The sequence below is a fragment of the Onychostruthus taczanowskii genome, unplaced genomic scaffold (assembly GCF_017590055.1).
Source record: "Onychostruthus taczanowskii isolate IOZ18803 unplaced genomic scaffold, ASM1759005v1 scaffold229, whole genome shotgun sequence".
NCBI lineage: Eukaryota > Metazoa > Chordata > Aves > Passeriformes > Passeridae > Onychostruthus > Onychostruthus taczanowskii.
The window spans coordinates 134516-158423 of record NW_024499562.1 but is presented as its reverse complement, the minus strand read 5'-3'; the positions used below and the strand labels follow the sequence as shown (position 1 = coordinate 158423).

Below are 23908 nucleotides of genomic sequence, written 5' to 3'. Positions count from 1 at the left end.
TTATTACGACATTTAGTGAGTTCTTCACAGAAGATTTTACAAAAATCTTTGTAAGGAATTTTTATTGCCCAGCAGAAAGTGGGAGATGTGGGAGCTGGACTGGCAGGGACTGACAATGAATTGGTTAGCCTGACTATACAGAAGTTATCAACCTAAAACCATAGGATGCAAAGTGCTGAAGAGAGAGAATGTCTAGACATGGTATAGAGAGTTGGGCGGGTACCATCAAGACGGGTGCCATTGTTGAACTAAGAGCCTGCCAGTTTAGGCATTACATAATATTATAGGTTGATTAAATTTACAGCTGAATAAGCTATGCTAAAGTACTTAAGTACTTTACTTTGAGTTACTTAAGTAGCCTGTTAAGGGGTTTTGCCTAGAGGATTGTGGGATTGTTATGCTAGTAAAGACTATGTCATAGTTTCATATAAGGTAACATTGTTAGTGATTGGTAAGCTATGTTTCCATATAAGGTAATAAAATTGTTGATTAGTTAGATAGGATACAGAAGAACTATAGTCAAGGGTATATATTAGCGTGTCTCCTGCATTATCTTGTCTTCTGAGGCTGACCGTCCTAAATGCAATTATGTCTGATGCTCTCATAAATGAGCTTCTAATCAACCCTCAATCGTTCCTGCCTCTTTCATCGGTGACGATAGTTGGCGTCCCTGAGGACAGGCAACGTTAAGCATTAATTGTCGCCTCGCAGCTGGAACAGTGGCGACAGGAGCCAGGATTTCATGAGCAGCCCTTAGTGGCTCCTAGCTTCCTACTGCATCCCAAGCAGCTCTGAAGACTGCATCTGAATATGCTGCAATGTAATCAGACACTCAGGTAGGAAAAATGCTGTGTCAAGGTATAACCACAGGAAAGTCACGTGGGGAAACAATTCTCAAATCAAGAACAGGTAAAAGAATCTTCTACCAAGTGCCCCAGTATTGAAAAAGCCAAACTGGCCAGGGTTGTGGCTAGGAAGCAGTGATAGCTCGACAGTGTTTACATGCTAAACCATGGGTCCACACAAAGGGTAGATATAAGTCTAACCTTCTTGTGTTCAAGCAGAGACCAGTTTGTGAGGAATACAGCCTGGACATCACCTTAGCATACCAAAGCAAGTGTCTGGCATAGTACAAGGGGCAACACTTGCTTATCATCTGAGCCAGCACTAAGCTGATGTTCATGACACTACTGAAGCCAACAGCAAAGCTGTTTTGGGCTGGAGCACTAATGCTGCAATACAGCAAACATGTAAGGAAGAGTTGGGAGGGACTGACTCCGTGCTGGAAGTCAGCAGTGGCAGATCATACATAACTACAAAGCCCAGACACAGCTAGGAATGACACCTATGCAGGGTATTGCGACAAGAGAGCACTACCCAGCCAAGAAGGTGGAGTGGGAGAACAAGTCTGTAAGACAAACTAGGATGGAAACAGCATGAAAGAGGAAAAATAAACACCATGGCCCTGGCATGGAGGCACACTAATCTTTGCATACTCCTGAAGTTACACAGATCTTGGAAAAAGCATATCATAGAAAAGCAACCCCCATCCAGGGAATAATGTGCTCTGATTCTATGATTCAGAAGGCTGAAGAAATGCTTTATTAAGCTATATTATATAATACTATATTACTACTGTATACTAAAACTATACTATACTAAAGAAAAACCCATGACCCTTTCAGACAGTTACGACACAGCTTTGATCTAACTGGTCAATCAGTCCAAACAACCAATCAGCAGAGTCCAATTAACAAATCCCTTTGAGTAAGCAATCTCCATAACACATTCCACATGTGCCAAACAACAGGAGCAGAAAGTAGAGATAAGAATTGTTTTCCTTCTTCTTTCTCTGAGCTTTCTCACTGCCTTCCCCAGGAAAAGATCCTGGGACAGAGAATTATGTCCCAGAGAATGTGAATACCACAAGAGAGACGGACTGAGAAGGCAGTGAAGTATTTCACAGATTGTGTACACATCATTGTGTACTGAACAAAAATGATACTTTTATGACTTGGCAGTGTGGGCAGGCAGCCTGAGCTGAGCATGAACAGAGAGATTTGGCAGGTAAAATAAGAGAGTCATAAACCAAAACTCTTTGGTTCAAAAGCCCAAAGAAAAAGAGCCCCTTGACAGGCACTGTTGGCTGTTGTATGTGTTTTTTGTGGCGCTTTTTTTTTCATTTTTACTGTTTTCTCTTCTCAAGGAGAAGGAAGTTCCTAATTTGGGTTTGTCTGTACTTTGCAGTTACTGAGCATTGTGCCCAGCGAGACAACAATAAAGTGTTCCAGACCTTCACCTGAAATAACATACACCAACAAGGCCTTGGTCAATAGAATAGATCAAAACAAGGACCTAGCCAGTAAAAATGTATGGTTTGGAATGGCTTGGGAGTCTGCCTTACAAGCCAGAAGAATAATTTTGGATGTGAAAGAAAAAAAACCCTACACAGAAACAAACTGAAAACACTGAACTTGCTTCTCTGCTAAGTAAATAATTTCTCTGTGATTCTGCTGTAAGAAAAGAAGCATCTCCCTAGATGACATCCAGAGGAACCTGGACAAACTTGACAAATGGGTCCACAGGAATCTTATGCAGCTTAAGAAGACTAAGTGCCAGGTGCTACATCTGGGTCAGGGCAATCCCTGGGTATGAACGGATGGAGAGCAGCCCTGAGAGAAGAACTTGGGGTGCTGGTGGCTGAGAGGCTGGACATGACCCAGCCATGGGCACTGCCAGCCCAGAAAGCCAAACGTGTCCTGGGCTGCATCCAAAGCAGCGTGGGCAGCAGGGGAGGGAGGGGATTCTGCCCCTCTGCTCTACTCCGGTGAGATCCCTGGAACCCTGCATCCAGCTCTGGGGTCCCAGCACCATACATGTGTTGGAGTAGGTCCAGAGGAGGCCACCAAGATGGATTAGAAGAAAGGAGCACCTCTCCTATAGAAAAAGGCTGAGGCAATTGGGATTGTTCATCCTGGAAAAGAGAATGCTTTGGGGTGACCTATAATGCACGTTCCAGTATGGGAAAGAAGCCTACAAGAAAGACTTTTTACAAGGGACAAGGGGCAATGGCTTCACAGTGAAAGAGAATGGGTTTAGGTTAGATAATATGAAGAAATTCTTTACTGTGAGAGTGGTAAGGCACTGGCACAGATTGCCCAGAGAAGCTGGATGCCCCATTCCTGGAAGTGTTTGAAGCCAGGTTGCATGGGGCTCTGAGCAACCTGGTCTCAGCGAAAGGTGTCCCTGCCTATGGCAGAGGGAATGGAATTAAGTGATCTTCGAGGTCCCTTCCAACTCAGGCCATTCTGTGATTCTATGATATTTCTTGTACAGTTTTAAACTATTCCTTATGGGTTTTGTTCCACTTTCCCCAATAGTACTTTCTAAGTCATGCCTGTGTGTTTGCACAGAAGTGGCCCAGTGCTGGGGGTTTCCAAACAGCAGCACACTAAAGAAAATATTTTCCAAAGAGCCTACTTCAAACTCTTTGTTTGGTTTCTATTAAACACGTAATTAACTCTACTGCCTGAACAAACTGAGAAGAAAGCTCTGAAATCAAAGACTTACACAACTGCCAACCATGAGAGTTCACAAGTCAGTTTCTGAAACAGCCATGAAATTGGCTTAGAACCACAAAAATCATCTGCCTCTGGTTTTCCTTTTCCTTGAGCTGCCTGTATTGGAAATCTAGTAGCGGGCAGCAGCGGAGGTATGAATGTGCAGTGCAGTAGCTGCTCCAGACCTGCTCCCTCAAGGGACAGCATGCCTCTTCCCTGGGAAGTGAGCAGGCAGGGAAGGAGCTGCAGCCTTCGTGATGCAAATGCACATCTCCACTCACCATGGGGCAATAAAGGGGTATGATTTTCCTAACTAGAGGCTAGATTCTTTTGCAGTTTTTGTCTCTCTGGCCTTCTCAGAAGGCTGGGCAATTCTGGATGTTGCAGCTCCGTGTCCCTTGCCCATGCAGCTTCTTGGATCACTGGGTATTTATCCCATCCGCAAAACAGCAGAAAACCAGCTGCTCTTTGAAGAAAACTGTGAAGGCCTAATTTACATGAACTTAGCAGGGATATGATTTGCAATCAACATATCTCAGTCTCCCTACCACTTTCTTAAAAGGCAGTGGAGAAAAATGCCCATACCTCCACTTCTATCATGATAAACTATAGGGGCAATGCCAGCAAAAGAAAAACATGGGCAATAATGCTTATAAATCCTCAACCAGGTAAGAGCTGGAAGAGGGACTTCCCAGCCTATTCCCAGGGTAGCTGTGACAGGATTCAAAGCACCGTGTTAAGCAATTGACTGGAGATGCAAATGAGGTTGCCCAGCTCCAAACAATGGAAAAGAGAAGTGCAGAAGGTCTGCAGGCAGTTAAGGACTGCTCAAGTGATGTACACTGGGCTGCTGTGCTATTCCCTGCACCATGGTCCCCACACCAACACTGTCTGGGGGGATCACAGCACTTCAGACATTTGTCCAGGACTGCTGTCCCTGCCCTTGCTGAGCTGCACTTGCCTTCTGTTCTTTCCCTTCCAAACCACACATCAGTGACAGGATAGACTTCAGGATGCAGGGGTAAAGGTTGAGCATCAGTCAAAACTCCCCAGCATTATGACTAAAGTACATATTGTGCTACTAGGGCATACTGCAAAATGCAAGTCTTGATTATTACTAAGCAAATGCCACTCCACTCCCCAAACTAGCACCACCCTTCAGCAAAGTTACCCCAAGTCAGACAGCAACGTTATGCCTGTGATCCCACTGGGCAGAGACAACAACTGACACTACTGCCTGGTGTATTTTGTTCAGAGAGGAGCACCTCATGGAAAATATAGGTCATTCTGCTGCATGAAAAACAGTGCTGAACTCCAACAGGTTTGCAGACACAAAGGCATTTGCACCAGGGCCTGTACTAGTCTGTGAAGCTCCCTGAAGAAAGCTGTGCTGACCCTCACCTAGTAACAAAGAAAGGGAAAAAAAAACCCAACAAACAAAAAATACTTTTCCCATTGCAGATGATGGGCCCCTATTTCTGAGGGCATCAAAATATTCACTGTGACGCTTTCCAACCAGCAATTATTTCTCAGCACTACTCACAGCACCCCTGCTTTCCCCAAGTAATCACTTCTTTCTTTTTAACTTGCTATTACAAAAACAAGTTTGGAGACTGAGCCCCAGCCTGTCCTGAGCTCCTGCACAGCAGCCCAGTCAGAGTCAGAGAGCACACATTCAAAGGTCCAGTGTCTCTGAGCATGGAACATGCCCAAGGCTGCCCAAGGAAGAGAACAGGGGTCTTCCCAGGCCAGGCCTGAATGAATTCAGCTCTGGCCTGATCCTGCGCTAGCAAATTCTCCTGAGGATACAGGCAGAGGCATGGGCTGCAGGGAGCAGACACAAGTCTCAAGGTAGAAACCACTTACCCCACACCATGCTGTTTCTGCTGTGATATCCAGCTCAACAGCTAGCCTGGCACCCTGCACTCCACCTCACCTGGGAGAAGTTCAGCCCATTGAGCGGGTGGCATTGCTCTTCTACTTTCTCCACAGCACCCGTTTGCTTCCTCAGCCGCTCTGCTTCCTGGGCCAGGAACAGATCCAGGACAGGCACGCCTCGTGACTTGATGTCTACCTCTGTCAGGGAGTTCACCATCAGCATCACCCAGACCGGCCTCTTCTGTTCCCAGTTGCCAGCAATGGCATTGAAGAGGTAGTCCGCATACAGCCCTTTGCCCCGTTGGTCTGGGGTCATCCAGGATGGCATCATGAGCTTGACATACTCCAGGTGCCGCTTCAGCCGGCGGTAGATGTCTCGGGGCAGCACATCTTGGAGGTTCTTCCCCTGTGGCAGGAGTTGGCAGCTGGTGAGAGCTGAGATGGTGTAGGGGTCAGTGAGATCCAGCTCAAAGTACACGATGTGGCTCTGTTGGAAGGCTTTCTTGGAGTTCTCTGGGATAAAATCCCAGACACGCGTGTATGGGACATGGATGGTGCCAAAGAAATAAGATGGGGGATCTCTCTTGATTGTCCACAGGAAGGAGTTCAGCTCATTTTGCTGGGAGAAAGGGAGACACAGCTGAGTAAGTACACACATTTATGCCACGCCACTGCAGCAGAGGGCTTAAGGAAAACATGCTGCCAAGCCAGCAGGTCACCTGGCTCAGCAGCTTGCCAGCACGAACTTTTCCTAAAGTGACTTTGCTCTCATAAAGTCCTCTTTGACCATTGTTTTTCTCAGGTCCTGAGGTAAAAATTCCATTTTCATTAAATAAAAACATAAGAATATTGTCTTGGCCTTTCTCCTCCTGAAAGGTAACACTGCATCTTCTCAACAGTAGTATCAGCTGATACATCATCTGGGTATCTACCAAAAGCAACAGCAGAGCACAGCCCTAGCACACCATGATTCAGGCACAATACTTACCCAACTTCTGCCTTTCATCAAGTCAAAAATTGGCACCACTTGCTCAAGCAAAGCAGGACAGCAGGATTTCTGTCACTTTCACCTCTCACTTCAGCACAGCAAGGCACCTTTCATCAAAGAAACTGCTGTGACAGTCAGAAGGTGGTGCAGCATCATGGGTGACTATGACTTCCCATGTGACTATGCCGGTTTTGGTTGGGGTGGAGTTAATTTTCTTCACAGTGGCTGGTATGGGGCTGAGTTTTGGATTTGTGCTGAAAAAGGTGCTGATATTATAGAGATGTTTTTGTTAGTGCTGAGCAATGCTTGCGCAGAGTCAAGGCCTTTTCTCCCTGTCGTATGACTGTGAGCATACATGCTGAAGGTGCACAAGATATTGGGAGGGGATATAGCCAGGACAGCTGACCCTAACTGACCAAAGCAATATTCCATACCATATGGCATCACGCTCAGCACAAAAAGCTGGGGAGGATGGGGGAAGAGGAGAGAGGACATTCAGAATGATGGGGTTTGTCTTCTCAAGTCACTGCTACACGTGATAGAGCCTGCTTTACTGGGGATGGCTGAACACCTGCCTGCCCTGGGAAGTGATGCATGAATTCCTTGTTTTGCTTTGCTTGTGTGCATGACTTTGCTTTAGCTATTAAACTGTCATTATCTGAACCCAACAATTCACCCTTCCAGTACTCTCTTGCAACCTCTCTTGCATGGAATGGGAATTTAATGAGTGCAGTGCTTGGTTGACAGCTGGGATTATAACACAACAGCAAGGCACCAAGAAAATGAGTAACACAAAACACAGCTGGCAGGCAGACCTGCTGGAACAGGCAGAAATAAAATTTTTCACAAGGCAGACAGACACCCAGTAAAGACCCCTCATGGTCCAGTACTCTTTCTTAAGTAGCAGAGAAGAGCGTAGAAAATAAGTGAAAAAAAATTTCTGCAGGCCTGTGGTTTCAAGGTATCCACTTAATAAAGTAAACACAGAGGGATAAAAAAAGCATCTTTTTTAAAATTGGCTTTTAAAACCTCTCAAAACCCACAGCCATCACGAAGTCAGAATCAGATTTAAATTTGTTCTGCTGGAAAATACACCTCACAGCATCACCTGAGATACCTCAATACAGGCTTGTGGTGTTCCCACGGGACAGAAGAGCAGATGGGACAACATGGATCCTGCTTGAATCCTTTCAACTCACTTTACAGCAGCAGCAGGCACAGCCTTCATCACCCACCGCACCCCACTGGTGCCACAGTACTTACTGGAACAATGGATACAAGCGGTGTCTGTCTGCACAAACAGGAAGAGGTAGCCTTTGCATGTCTAAGTAAGAGAACAGACTTCCAGATGCACTCAAACATCTGGTCAGTCTTGAGCCAGCAGATAACTCTAACCTCAGCACTGGGGCAAACTGTGCATGTGTGCTGATCTAAGGAGCCTGCCTGACTGCCAAAAGCAGAACAGGCTGCTTGGAGGAATTTACTGGAAGCACATTGCCTATAAACTTCTGACACTAAAGACTCGGGGTCAGAAAGGTTAATCTTAAAGACTGCTCTGCAATGGCTCATCCCAGACAACCTTCTCCAGCAGCTCTGTACATCAAAACCAGGCCACAGATCAGGCAGCACTTCAGCAAAGTGCTACCACCAGTCCACTTCACCTGCATGGACTATAGCATATAGAATATCCTGAGCTGAAAGGGACACATAGGGATCATTGAAGTCCAACTCCTGGAGCTGCATGGGAGAAACCCAAGAACTGCACCACGTGCCCAAGAGCATTGTAGAAACCAAATGTATTCCAAAGGGCTCTTCAGACTGTTCTGCATCATGTAAAGAATCTGAAGGATACTTCAGATCCTGGCAACACCATCCTACAACTCCAAATCCTACACCTGAATTACAGAGCACAAAAACTCTCCTGAAGACCATAGGAAGAAGGGTTAAGAAACATGAAGAGCCCTAGGGGGTACCAGAGATACAGCACAACAGGTGAGTAAAAATCTAACATAGACCCCGGAAGAATACAGAAGAATGAATATGCAAAGTAAAACAAGAGGGAAAATGAGACAGGATTCTTCCCCAACCTTAGTCAGAAGGGGAAAATGAAACGGCATGTCACTGCTGTGAGAAATGAACTGGAAGTAGCAGTCAGGCAGCAAGGAGGAAGGGCCAAAAGTGCTGCTTTCCATCTACTGCAAGTGTAAAGACAGAGGAGGCATTCAGGGCAGGCATGAGGTTAGGAGGTCGATAATTCTCTTTGCACAGATCTGATCGTTTAGGTGGGAGTGCACAAAACCAGCTACAACTTCAAGGAATTGTACAGAACAAGTGGTCACCAGCCAGCTTTTAAGCTCCTCAATAAACGTAGCAAGAGGCTCAAGCCCAGATGACTGGTAACAGACTTTAACACAATCATTAGCATTGCTCTGGACTACTGCACACAGCCCAGCTAGAAAGGCTTTTGGCATTATACTCTGGGGTTTTTTTCTCTGCTTATCCCCACAACTTTCATAATCGGATACTGAAAGCAGGGTAGTAACTGCCTGGTACCAATGGTACCTCTGAAGAAATAAAACAGGCCATTAGGCACAGAGTACATGGAAGTTTTTCTTTAAAGAGCCTGTAGCACAGGCAGAAGGAAAGCAGGCTGAGATGTAGAAAAAGTTTTCACACAGTTCTCCACGCCCTGACATTACAAAGCAATGCAGCTGAGCACTCTTGCTGGCACTCGCATGTCAAAAGTAGTCGTGAACTTGAGAAATCACCCTAAGCACCACTCAGACCTCCACAGAAAGCTTGGAGCCAGCATGCGAGGACATAAAACCTCAGTGTCCCACCACTGACAGGGAAACTCCCCGGACCCTGCAGAATAAGTTTCTGGGCACCAGCAGGTGTTATCATCACCAAGTGATGGTACATGGGGAGCTCCCAAAGCTCACTCTCCCTCTAAAAGTTGGTACTACAGCTGCTTTGGACATGCTAGTGCCTCACACTCCTTTGGCATCTCCTTTTCCTTCCAAAGTGGAGACTGGAATCCTAGCAGTTCTCTGCCTCTGTGCCAGATCCTGCAAACAGCTTCCTGTATGAGTGGGGAAGGAGAAAAGCCCTTGGTGTGCCTGAGCAGGCCTGTCTTGCCCTGCTGTACCTTCAGGCACTCCCATCTCCCTGCAGACCTCTTGCATGTCTCAATGCAGCTTCAGAGAGGGAAAGGCAAGGATATAATCTCACCCCAATACCATAAAAGGGAAGTTGTTAAACAGTGCTCTAGGTAGCCATGAAATACCACAGGAGCAGTGCCGAGGCTTGCTCAGCATCACACCATACACCATTACTGTGGCACCTCGCTTCCCTGAGAGCATGCTACAGCCCAATTTTCATCTGCAGTAAGATCCTTTAATACAGATGCTGCAACAAAAAAAAAAAGGTGCTTTAAAACAAACAAATTACAGTCAAATTGTTGTCCTGGAGGCTTGTGGCAGCTGGGCTATGCAGCTTGAGGAATTTCAGTTTCAGCAGCGTAACAACAAAAAGGTTCATGAATAGATCAAGATGCATAGATACATATTTCTGTCTCCACTCTACAACTTACAGGTGGTAGTCAATGCATTACTCATCACAGGAAAAACCCTGAGCAAGGGGAAAGTCTCACAAGACAACACAGGTCTCCCAACTTGCTGCCACACAAAGGTCCAAGGAATCACCAGATCAGGGTATTTCTGAATGCTCAGCACTACAGCATGATGCCTTCACCTCCCCAGGTGAAAAAGCTGACACTGTCACAGAGAATGCACTGGGACTTGTGGGATCCACTCCCTACCACAAGACTTGGACAGCCTCCTTCTCAGCTAAGGCTGCACACAGGACAAACTCCACCGTCCACTGAGGTGCAATGGGGATGCACAGGGATGGACAACACTTCCCCAGCGTGACAGGACAACAGTGTCAGCCACTGCAAAAATTCTGTGAAAGCATGGTGCACATCAAGGGTACTTCTTGGGAGCTGAGGTTCCTTCTTTTTTATTAAAAAACCCCAAGCCTCAGATTTTGTTTGTTTTAACTAGCACCAACAGCTTGCTTTTCCAGCACTATTTAGAGATCCATTATAGGATGCAGCCTGTAGTCTTCAAATACACAAACACTACTGTGTTTGTCAGACATCATACATAGCTTCAAGTGAGGCAGCAATGATTTTTCTGGAAGAGAAATGCCAAAGACAATCAGAGAAAGTGTCCTTTTTTTTTTTTTTTTTTTCCCAACAGAATCTATTTAAAATTGGGCTGAATGACATACTAACAAGAATAAAATTGGCAAACATCCAGAAAACAATTCAGAAAAACACCAAGAGGAGAAAAGAATTTATCTAGTGACAGCACTCCAAATGTCTAGAAGAGCATGAGAGTATAAAAAACTAACCACAAAAGTATAAGTATAAACAGAAGGCTGTGGCGATGCAGGGAATGAAGGCTCAGAGGGAAAGGAAGACAGTCTAGAGACTGAAGAACTGGACGAGAACTTCAGACATGGACAACCTAGACTTAGTCTGCTTCCTTCTACACAAGTTCTGCTTCCTTCCATCTTCTATCTCATCTATGTAGACTATGCATTTTATACCTCACTGTGCAGGCAGATGCCCTCTGTGGCTTCATTGTCTTTCAGGACCCCTAATATTCACCACTTGACCTCACAACCACACCTTCCAAACCTCAGCCCAGAACTGCACTGTTTCTCAATCTACAATATTCTTGTGCCTTATTTTTCTTGCTAGCTACAGAAGCCAAAGCATATGGCATGCAATATTTCACCCAGGCAGGCAGCCCTATAACCCTACCTATTATGGCCTTCTCCCTCTCTCTTATCTATCCTGGCATCCTATCTTGTCATGTTCCTTTATACCTAATCGGGGCAAAGATTTTACTCAACACGCTACATGCCCATGCAACTATGGTAATGCACACAAGAATGTTAGCCACGTTTTTAATGGTACTTGAGCTTTTGCCCACCTGCATTACTGACACGCTCAAACTCAGCTTAAGACTGAAAGTAGAACTCACTTGGGGAATAAACACCTGGCTACAGCTACTAAAAGAACACATCCAAAGTGCCAGAAATGAAAAATGAAGTTTTTAACTAAAAAGCCACAGGTTAAGAACAAGACATTTGACTTGCTCTGCTGAAGGGCATATATGGGGAAAAGCAGCCACATAAATTAATTGGCCCTCTATCAGGAACAACACATCATAAAATACTAACCAACTACAACTACAAGCATTCCACAATTAATCCCTGATTTCTGGCTTTGATTTTTCCAGTGCACTCCAATGTTAAGCAAAAAGAAAACAGTACCAGACCACATTACATAGTATCTGGAATACAACCCAAAAGGATTCCCGCATACTTTATTTTAAAATAATTGTTTTCAATGTCTTTTTTTTTCCTTGAGAATGATAAGGCACATTATTGGTTGTAGCTTTAACTATAATTTTGAGTCATGATGAGAAAGCCTCCTGAAATACTGTAGGTTCATTCCTTGAAATAGCAGCTTTTCAGGCAACAATGCACATGCTTCTTTCATGGCAGAGACTGAGGCAACCTAACAAAAAGAAAGTTAGACCTGTCTAAGAGAGGTATGAAAAGGAATCCTATAAAGAACTAAAGTAAATTAAAACCCATCTGTGGTGATGCAGGAACAAGACAGTATATTTTCCCTAAGAAGTTCATGTAAATATTCATAAGGATAGACTCAACAGTTTTGTAAATAAGGCAGACACTGCCATTCCTAGACAGTGGGGTTATTACCATTGTCCTAATGACCCTCAGAAACGGCCTGCCTATTCCAGAACTACAGGTGGTCTCACATTTTAATGACAGCGTAATCAGCAGATAATTACCTACCATTAAGACATTTCACCTCCAGTCCTGCTAGCAACTGGCAGAAGTCCAGTCAATTGTTTCTGAAAAAACTCTTCCTGCATGTCCCACCCAACCTGTGAAGTTATCCATTTCCACAAGTATGACTTCTGCTCAGGAGCTGTCCTCTTTGTACTTGCTCTCACTAGCTCCTTGCAGTAGTTTCATACCAGCCCACATCTTTTGCACCTCATGCCCTCAAGGAGAAGGGGGTACCCACTCCAAAGGCTTGACCTGGCTTTATGGCAGTGTCACAGCTGGCCACCTACAAATCCAGTTGACAAACTAGTTCCCAGCAAATTGTAACGACACCATCCCACAAAGTAGGGCTAGGCTCTGTTTAACTCAAGCTCAGACAGACACCTCTAGCGAAGCACATGTAGCTTGGCATGTAGCTGATTCCATAATGCCCTAAATCCTAGGAGAAGATATTCTGGGGAACCAGCATGCTCACAGAGGCAGGAAGGCCCCCAAGAACAAGGGCTACATGTAGGTGCATGAGCAGGTGAGAGAGCGGAGTGAAGTCACAGAGCAGACCTTCTTCAGTTGCAAAACTTTCTCACACCTACCCTGCAGTGAGCCTGCTGTGGCTTTGGCACCTCCCCGGTGCAGCAGGTCTGCATTTACTTCTAAGGGCTTCCAGTTTCCTTAAGAGTGGAATTAACCTGGGAGGGAAGCTGAAGTGACGGTACACATATCACAGAAGCACGTCAGGTCCAAGTAGATGCCAACAGACAGCACAGATGGCCTGTTAACACAAAGTTAGTTCAAGAAGGCTTTTCCTACATGATTTTTGGTACTTTTGTCTCAGAAGAGTCAAGCTTCAACTGGAACGACTTTTTTCTGATCCTTTGTGAAAATGGCAAACACGGTCTACACAAGCTTCACAGTGGCTGTACCATCACCCCTAACTTGCAGCAGGGATCGGCTGCTGTCCTAACCACCCACCGGAGCTAAGCCAGTGCATGCTGCTCCCAGCTACTGCAGTCAAGCTGCTAAGTTTAGGAGACGAGCAAAACCTAACATAACGTGTAACCCGCGTTTTCACACCAAACGGCCATTTCCTGGTCCGAACCTGTTCCAGCACGCTCGGCGTTCTCAAGTGGGACTAGGCGGCAACCCTGCGCGGGATGGCATGAGCAAGTCACTCCCGGCCAGTCTATAGTTTGGCGGGCAGCGCAGCTCGTCCTACTCACCGCAGGCAAAAGATCCTGCTGGGCCTCACCCCAGGGTCCTCCTCCCCCATGCACGCTCCCGGCACCCTGCCTCTCCGTCCCGGGAAGCCGCGGTGCCGCTGCCGAGCGCTTGCCGCCCGAGCTCGGCGCACCGCGCCCGCCTGACAGAAGGGACTCAGCCGCGGCCGGGGCGGCCCCGCACGCCGCGCCCTCCCGCCACCGCACCCCGAAGGGACCTGACCGCGTCCCCCGCGCTGCCGGGGCGGGGCGGGGCAGCAGCGCGCCCCGGGCAGGAGGGCACTCCGGGGCAGGAGGGCACCCCGGGGCAGGAGGGCACCCCGGGCAGGAGGGCACCCCGGGGCAGGAGGGCACCACGGGCGGCGCTTACCTTTCTGCGGAGCGGGCAGGCGGCGGCGCGGCCGTGCAGGGCTGTGGCCAGCAGGAGGAGGGAGCCCTGCAGCAGCAGCAGCAGTAGCAGCAGCAGCAGGCGGCACAGCCCGCCGGGGCGCACCATCGCCGCGCTGCGCGCAGCCTGCGCACCGCGTCCCCCTGCGGTTTCTGTTTTGTCCCCCCACCTTTCCGTGCTTCCGCACCTCCCGTTTTACTTTCTTTTTTTTTTTTTTTTTTTTTTTTTCCCTGCTCTCCCTGTTAGGTTTTTGTTCTGGCCGTCCGATTCAATCCGACAGCTCCCGCAGGAGCAGCCCCATCCCCCGGCCAAGCCCTCCAGCCTCTGCCCCCCTCCTCTTAAAAGGTCCCTGCGGGGCGGGGGGAGGAAGGGGAGGGCGCGGGGCCCGTGGCGGCGGAGGCGGGCGGTGGGGCGGCACCGGGGGGGTCCCGGAGCCTCCGGCCGGGCAGTGCCACGCTGGGACCTCTCCTGGCCCCGAGGGGCTGGGGCGGCCGCGCCCCGTCCCGCTGCCCTCGCCGAACCCGCCGCGCCCGGGCCCGCAGGGAGCGCAGCACCCCGGCTCTGTCCGCCCTGGGCCAGCCCGCCTGTGTCTCTGCCCGCCTGTGTCTCTGCCCTTCCTACTGCTCTCCTTAAGAGAATATAAAATGGAATATTGTGATTCTTCACAAGCTTTTATATTGTCCCTTGGCTTGAATTATTTTGACTCATTCTTGTTTCATGGGCGGCCGTTCCAAAGTTGTGCGTCCAGTGTGCTTTGCGTAAACCGTGTTCACAGCATCACCAGAATAGTCTGAGTTGGAAGGACCCCCAGGGACTGTTGAGCCCAACTTTTCAGGGAATGGCCTATACAGGGATCGAACATGCGCCCTGGGCGTTATTAGTACCGTGCTCTGTGATCCTTACATGAAGAAAAAAATGTCGAAGAATGTATCAGTCTCTAATAGTGAAATTCAGCTGTCCCTGCCGAGGAGGCTCGTGTTTAAATCTTCACAAAAGTACACCTTGCTGCTAATACAGTCTTAAAAATATTGAGATTAATCCAGTGCTAATTAAAAGAATGAGCTTTTATAGCTCTCAAAATATTCAATAGTTTCCTCCTAATAATTTCATCATGGCATGCATAAATAATTAATATATAGCAAAACTGTTAGCATTTTTAAAGCTTAAACTGGGTAAATCTTCAAAGTTAAAATGCTAACAATTTGTGGCTCACTAAGGTGTGCGGCATTATTGTATGGAACAACCCTTGTTGCTCATTCCTACTTGTTTTAATTAAATACTTCCCAACCACAAAGACAAAATCTATTGAAGCCTTAAATAAAAACACAGTAGAGGTCAAATGAAAGGTTAAAGGCATGTCACTCTACAAAGCAGTATCTTTTTGTTTAAGTAGAAGAATAAGGTGTTGCTTTTTTGCAGCTCATTCTCTATGATGAATTTTTCCATCTTTTGTCAGTATGATTATATATAATTATATTAGTTATACATAATACATTAATATAGTATAATTATATTAGTAATATATACTATTATATTAGCAATATATATTATATTAATATATTAGTCAATTTTACTATCCAGTAATAGCATTGTTACAATTTCTTAGTAATGACCATTATGCTCACTGTCCTGAGGGGCTTTCTTCTGATTTGGATTGTTTTTTTTTTTTTTAAATTGCTGGTGGTCCTGACCAACCCTGAGGCTTAGTACACAGAGTGAACAAAGATGGTCTTAAAAGACCACTATAATTTCTTTATTAATGCGGACCATTCCTTCCAAAGCTGTGTATATGAAAATACAATGCAAAAAGCAATACATGAAAGCATTTCTGGCTGTTTGCAGACTCAGATAGTTACTGTATCTTTAGCTTTCCTATATTCTTACTTCTAAACATCTTTTTCTACTCCTGAGATCCAGACCCAAGGTTAAATTCAGGTTTAGAGTCGAATGCAAATTTCACATCAGCTCAAAGAAAGAAAAGATGCCATCCTTTACTTTTGTCTGGGTTTTTTTTTTTTTTTTGGTGCAAATTAAGTGCCTCCAGAAGAAAGTAGGCAGAGCCAAAACCCTTAATTGTTTTGCCTTCTCTTATATGCATTACTGTATATATGAATCTTCTGGATTTTGATGAGGCAAATTATTCTAGAGTAATACATGAAGTGCATCTTCTTTTGTTAGGTCACACCAACCATTTAGAGCAAAGAGCATTATATGGCCAAGGATATTTTAATTTATTCTTTTTTTTTTTTTTTTCAGCAGGGAAAAATACTACTAGCATTTTACCAGCCATTCAAATACTCCTGTAACAATCAGAATAAGAAGTGCAGGTGGTACCTCTTTCTTCATCTGCCCCCCAAATATAACCCTGATTCAACACTGGAGCACCAAATAGCGAGTTTTCCCACCAGTCACAGATAGTCAAGCAACTTTGCTGAACATCACTCTTAGCCATACACTTGGTCATATGTATGTCTGGGCTTGAAAGCCAGATAGCATTCATACTCATACAAGACCCTGATCAATCTAGAGAGAATAAATTTTTCATGGCAGAGAGATGTGCTGGCAGACTGATTAGGTATCTTCTGTGTGACCATTTGGTTTGCTTTTTGTTTTAAAGTAGCAAAATATGTAACATTGTTTTCTGAAGTACACCACATGGCAATTACAGGCAATGCAGATTAACATGCTGCTTGGCCTTATTTTTGAATTGGTGGGAAATGCATTATTTGTGGTGAACTGCTAATGAAAAATAGGGAACGAAAAAAGACAAAGGCAGTGTCTTAAAGAGACTTCCAAAGTAATTTTTACTTGCACTGCAACATTTCAGTAGAAAGCCACACCCTAGTTCTATTAGCAGAAATCTAAGAGATAAACACAACATTTTTATTTAACAAATTTCTCTCTATAGCATGGCCAGGATTTGCTTATCCCAGTCTCTCACAAAATTATTTCAATAGGACTTCAAAATGTCCTTATATCTATGCATGTGCTTATGAACATTGTACAGAAAGGATAAACAAGCACGCACTTAAATGATTTTCTGGATCAGGGCCTTAGACCACAGAGAGTCTGTGTCCTGAGTTGTCACTAGCTGGTACTTAATTCAAGGTGATTGAAGGAGCTGTGTCTGCTACAGCAGCGCAGTTTGAGCAGCTGTCATGCACAAGCAGTTGCTCACATTCACATCCCAAGGTTTAGGAATTTCTACAGGTGGGGCCAGGAGGTCACCTGGGCTCTGTGGAAAAACAAAATTTTTTTTTTTTTTTTTTTTTTTTTTTTTTTTTTTTTTTGGTACATCAGCTGATGCTTAACTTCAGTTAGTTTCCTGGACCATAGGAGCTTTTATGTGGAAATGGCTGAGAGGCTGTCAGAGGTACAAGTCTCCTCGAGTGGGTGTTACTTGTTACTGGTGGCAGGTCTGCAGAGCATCACAGTCCAAAACTCTGGCATGTGCTAATTGGGATGGCATGCATCCATGTGTACATGTGACACACATGCCTGAGAGACCTCCAGATTCTTTGTTACCTAACATTAACTTGCAGTGGGAAAGAAAGCCACCCCATACAGGCAAACACAGTAAACCTTGAGTGAAAGAAGCTGCCACAAAAGAGGTTTGCACAGAGTTCAGGACAGAATTATATTCATAGTCCTTTAACAGGCAGGTCAACTCCGATTCACCCACTGTTGAACATGAATTCAAAACTGATTTTAAAGACCATGAAATTTAAGCATGAGCATTTCTCACCATTTAAAATTATGAAACATATCATAAAGCACATAATGAAGGAGCAAAGGAGCTTTTTTTCACTGAGTTGAGAAAAAGTACTCTATCTGCATTTGAAAGGAAGTTTGCTTAGAAGGATTGATGTGGACTTCAGAGATTCATGAACACAGAGTCCCAATTATGCCTCCAGATAAAAAAGGGTTAGTGAACTTTGTAGTATGTTACTGTATGAATGTATTAGGTCAGCTGGAAGGGAAATATGGGGAATATATTACAAAGTGAAGTGGTTACATGTAATTATCAAGTATAGTTATCTAAAAGCCAAAAATGAACAGGAAAGAGTAGAATTCTTCAAAAGAGATGCATTCTCCAAATGCATCTTAATGGTAGTAATCTCAATTTGAATGGAGATAGAAAGCTGAACAAAAATATATCTCTTCAACATTGAAAGGAGGTGAAGAGAAAGTACATGACCATAACAGGGAGCTCTGAATTGTGCTAGGCCCCAGCACTTTTGAAATAAAGGAGAGGATCACTTGAAGCTAGGCTGGAAGGCATTAGATGATGGTTTACAAACCACTTTCCCCAGACTGAAAGTATTTTTATAAGAGTGCAATCAAAACCCAAACTATTTATAATGTGAGACTAAAGTGCTAGCAAGATAGTAAGAAGTAGCATGAGTTAGTCAGTAGTTCATAATGTTGGAAGGAAAAAAGCAAAGGATTGGAAAAAATGAATGTGACTAATGCATAATTTTATTAAATTTAGTAAATAGGGATTTAGTCCCTCTCTCTGTGTGAGAACTGTAGCCCCACTGCTAGCCCATATATGGCCCTCAGCCCTACTGGCAGAAAAACAGCTCCTTAGGCCTTGGAAAGGAGGGATGCAACAGTCCCTCTTCTCTTTGCACTCCCTTTCAAGCCCTTCACTGGGATGCAGGAAAGATGCAGGAGAAATCAGTCCTGAAAACTCCAGTGAGCCTTAGTCCTGTGCACATAAGCATCCATCTGGGAAGCAGCTGGAAAGACTGGGACCCTCAGGAAGGCTCCAAAATTTGTAAAATCTTTAGTTTACATAGGTATATTTCTGATGCCTTCTAGAAAATATCAGGACAGCTTTGCTTTGGAACAACTGAAGGAAATTTAAACCATTTAAATATGCATTGAATTCAGTTTATCCATTAAATTAGCTTTTTTTTTTTTTTTTTTTTTTTTTTTTTTTTTTTTTTTTTTTTTTTTTTTTTTAGCAATTGTAATTAAGGATTTTCCACAAAGCAGAGAGGAGTTTTCCAAGACATAAGACTTATTTTCTCCTGGTTTTGTAGCTTGCTCTAAAAAGTATGAGCAAGCATGTCAGAGTTGAAGACAATACATCAGCAACAGTAACTTGTTACAAAATGTTGTCTTAACAGTATGTAAGGTGCCTTGTTTTTTTGGTTTTTTTTTTAAACCATATAAATACACTGTGAATGCTGCTTGCGTTTGCTGAGGCAGAAACAGAGCCACAGAGTGCATCATGGGAGTGAAGCTCCAGCACAAGGGAAAACATTTTTGGTGTTTTTCAGGATACTGACTTCAGTGGGGTGGAATTTTTCTTCGGGGTGGTGAAGATCAGATCAGTCATTTGTGGCATCAAAGAATTGCCATGTATTTTCCAACCCTTTCAGACCTACCTTCTGAGAAGCACTTGAATGTGTCCTTGCTCGGCAAAGAGCCACTGCTTATCCTGCTGGGTTATTTGCTATGCAGCCCTGCACAGCTAATGACCATCCCTGCCTCAAAGCATTTAAAGCTCAGGTCTTGTGAAGAGTTGCATAGACAGTTTGCTTCACTGACTGCAAAATGTCCCAGGAAAATTAAGAAACATCTTACTGAGAAAGTTTCATGCGAATCTGGATTAGCCTTGAGCTCTCTCACAAGACCACATCGCTGGATATGAGCCTGTCAGTGATTAATTATCCTTTACTTGACTTGTAAAGATTCTTGTTTCTTGTCAGCCCATCAAGTGTAGCAGAGCTGAAATTAAGTTTTTATTCTAGGTCTACTTTCATGGGTAATTTTCTTTTAGTCAGCACTTGCTTTGCTTTCTGTCAATTGGGAATTTTCTTTCTCCTCACTAAATACTGAAGAAAATGCCTACACTTCTTCATCAGGATTACAGACGATAAATTTAAAAGAGCAAATTAATGTACTTTCTACTTATTCCAAGAAATGGCACTACTCTAGTTTGACAATTCTAAATGCTGAAATTATTTGCTGAAACAGCATTTTTGGATGAGGAGGGGACTAATACCTGCCTTTAGTCACAGCTGTTGCACCTCACTTTGCCAAGCAGGTGATCTTGAAGAGCTGAAACACTGTCCAAACCTTTATCAGGCACCGTGAACATTTCTGCTGGAAATGCCATGTAACTTTCTTAGCCAGTCTGCATCTGATTTGCACTCTCTACACTGACAGCTCTGTCCAGGATTTCAGTGACCACAGGATTACTCCCTAAATCCTGTGTTAAAGATGTGCTACACAAACATGCCTCCTCTGCACCCACTATGATGACATAAAACATTTTTTTTTCATCTTTGTGGTGTCTTTCAAGTGAGCGAATTGCCAGGGACATGAAAGCAGCAGGACCATACTCATCCAAACCAGGAGGGTTCTTGGAAGCAAGCTTAACTTGAAGCAGATGGACAGTACCACAGCTGAACCAGATCTCCACTTGAGGCTGAAATCTGGTCAAATGCTCTGTTGTGCAGAAAACAAACCCAAACCAGAACAATCAAAGGAAATTGAACTCTCACTGGTCTGTGTGTTTAATACTGAATACATGTAAAAACATTTAGGAGGGAAGTTCCTGGGGAAACAGTTATTTCCCAAGGATATCTCCTCACCATATGAAGATTAAAGACCTGGTACTGAGCCATATGTGCCAAACCATTAGCAAGACAACCCCTTCTTCCATGATTCAGGTACATGCACAGAAGCTACTTCACCCTGCTTATTTGCCTTCTGGTGGTGGACAGCACTCCTACTTAATTACTGTGACTATCTGCAACTATTTTAAAGCATATCCTAATTTTTCAAGCTTCAGAGGTATTTGCTAGAATTAGCTTTAACATTTCATGAGGCCTGTAGCCTTTCTTCAGACAGATAGGGACACCTATCTGTCACTAATTTTCACTAGAACTCCTGCTTTGGATCTTGTATTTTCACTAAAAATTTCAAGATGCAAAGCAGGACTTCTATGAATCTCTCAGGTCACTTCATCTCCACACCTGAGAAGCAGTTAAGGCAGCTGCTACACCTTTGCTCTCCCCAGGCCATGGGGTTAGATTTTATCAGTAACAGAAGCTCATCTCAGCTGCTTTCTTGAATCTGCACACAAAGGGCCAGGGCTTCTTTCCCGGTAGCCCAGATTGCACAGGATGCAGCCCAAGTGCACACCTATTCACAGATGGGATCTGCACAAGATACTGTTCAGACGGGGTTTTGAGCAGCACTCAGCATTGACTCCAGTCTTCTTTCTTGGCAGATAAAGGGAGTTAGGATGCCTTGTTTTCTTCTCCTTTTCTTCCGATTCATTAAGACATTCTGATCAGAAGATGGCATTATAATTTCTATGGATTCATCCTATAGCATAGCACCATACATTTCCTAGGATGCTCTCTTTCCCCTTACCCATCTTCATGAGATTCTCCCCACTGTGGAAGGCTTCAGGCCTCAATATCTGTTAGATATTATGAACCATCTGCCTTTGGGTCCTCCTGCTTAATAGCTGCTGACATCACAGCTCAATGGCAGGGCAAGATCTAGACTGCACACTGAGAGAGTGCAGACTGGTACCAAGCATCCAGTGCCATTACAAACCAGCTCTCACAGCTCTGCACAGAAGTCAAGAGGACCATATGCTCAAACAAAATCATCTAGGTTCAGCACAGGAAACAACTTTGACTAGTTCTACTACAAGAAATAAGGGAGGCCTTATTTTTTTCTGGAATCTAATTTCCTGGTCCTATTTAACATTTTTAAATCCAGTTAAAGAATATTTCTTTCCTTTGCTGTCTTCTTCATTGTGCCTCCTTCTATTATCAAGCAATAGGACAATAAACCAAGAATAGTCAGTATCTAGATGTGTCAGTCTGTCTTTGCACAGATGCAGCAATGAAATGGAGTGGCAGTCAAACAACTGAAGTGGAAAGAAAATGTTTTAACATCAACAATCCAGAGACTGTGTCCTAAAGGTATGAAAATTTGGGGGGAAAGTGGTATCAAAGACAATAGCATTTCCTGTCTAAAAATTTATGAAAGCTTTGTCAGATGAATACCAAGTCTTTTAGAATATATCCTGGTCACTATCAAATCAGAAGAACAGATAGAAGTGGAAGTTAAGGCAGGAAGAGGTAGTGTTTTTTCTCCAAATGTTTGACAGTGAATTAATTGTTAAACCGAAACAAAGTTTTCATTACTGCTAGTATGGCTACTACTAATTCTAAAAGCTGTATGCAGGCTGGAGTTGGATGGTTCCCTACTCCAGCCTGTATATGCCTTTTGCCTGGATGAGAATTCATACAATGCATTCTGGCAGAATCTTTGTTTCCTCTGGTGAGGAAAGAGGAAAGAGCCCAACATAATCATTCTGTATTTTGGGACTAGGGCACAAGAATTTTTCTGCATGTCACAAACCTGTGGTGCCAGAGCTTGGTTTTGTTCACTACCTGCCTTACCCCTGAACACTCTGCACACCAGCTCAGCAGCCTTGCTGCATCTGCTGCTCATCCAGTCTTTGCATTGCCTTTTTATCTTTTGCATCACCCACAAGATTGCTTTCCTGGCCCTGACTAAGAAAGGAGAAGTTTTCTGCCTGTTTGCACTTAGCACATCCTCAAGGTGCTCTTCTAGTAGGGATTTCCTTTCCCCAACCTCTTGCTCCTCCATTCTGCTTGGCACTGCTGCCAGAATGACACTTCAGACTTGACTTCTAATTTTGGGCTCAGTGCCTTGCACACACAGCAAAATTACTAGTCCCAGGCATGGGGCCCCTGAAGTGACTATGGGCTGACAGGGCTTAGCTGCAGGCTGAATAAATGGAGCGGATACCAGAGCATCAGTTATATATGAAAGGGATTTTCATTACAGTAAGCTTAATCAAGTCAGCCTTTCCACCTAAGATAATCACTTTAAAAAATTACCATCACTTAAAAAATAGACCTCTGTGGTAACAATTCTGTGGCTGTGCAAAATGTCATCCTGGAAGAACACTCCCTCCAGCTGCTCATCAGGACCAGTTAATATGCCTACAGTGGAGACCATGATGAGATGCAGTGTGCCAGGACACTTTCTTCCTGTGCTGGCACATGACACATCCTTGTCAGTTCTGAAAATGGCTTTCAGGCTGTAACCCTAAACGAAAGGAGGATCTTGCACTTCCTTAAAAAGTATGCCTCCAGGCATCCATAAATTACAGAGATACCCCCAGTAAAGATTGGAGGACGGACTATTTTTTTTCCTGGAGAGCCTGGGCCAGTGTTGATTCATGACACTTGCTCAGAAGTGCTCTTTCAGCACATTTGCATGAGACAGCAGCAGTGTAAGGGGGCCCTTACAGACACTAAAAGCACTGCAGGACCTCTGCTAAGCAAACAAGGGTGTTAAATTCTTGGCTAGACCCCAGTGGAGGAAACCAGATCATTTACACCTGACTTTCTGGGATTCTCCCCATCACTCTGGGAGACACAATGAAAACTTGTCATTCCTTGCCTGGGATTCAAATCCTTCTGGCTTTAATGCACCCTTTTTTGCTTACCAGCACCTACCAAGATGTCAGTTTATTGACAGACTCCAGCAGATTTCCATGGGATTGCTCTCTCTGATTCTCTTCAAGAAAATTTTCAGTGGAGGGATGGAAATCTAGTGTGGGTTTGCCCCTTATAGTCTAATTTTAAGGTAGTGTTTTTCACCCCAGAACATGGTCTGGCATCCAGAAACATTTTTACAATAATTTTTCCTGCCTGTCTGTTCTCACACATCTCCATAGGCAGATCTTGTTGCATATATGGAAATGCTGGGAGAATTCATATTTTCAAACTGCCTGCTGTGTCAGAAGAGCCTAACTTTTTGGGATTGGTCACCTCACTCTAGCCAATAGAAGACTCATATTTTTACAGTTTGTGTTTTCAGAAAATTTGAGGAGTACTGTTTGACAGCCAGGTGTTCACATTTGCTTGGAAGTATACAGGGGCCAAAGGTCCTTGATAGACAATGAGATGGATGTCAA

General features: G+C 44.4%; 1 protein-coding gene across 1 annotated transcript in view; it reads right to left on the bottom strand.

Moving 5' to 3' along the window:
• The window catches only part of LOC121336283 (metalloprotease TIKI1-like), a gene marked incomplete at its 3' end in the record, with an annotated part of 122324 nt that overhangs the window by 68901 nt on the left and 29515 nt on the right, over positions 1-23908 (bottom strand). Inside the window, exons 6-7 of the mRNA XM_041405284.1 lie at positions 13900-13968; positions 5497-6057 (exon numbers count right to left, since the gene is read on the bottom strand). Of these exons, the coding sequence (XP_041261218.1) occupies positions 5497-6057; positions 13900-13968 (630 nt within the window). The remainder of the gene's footprint in view (positions 1-5496; positions 6058-13899; positions 13969-23908) is intronic.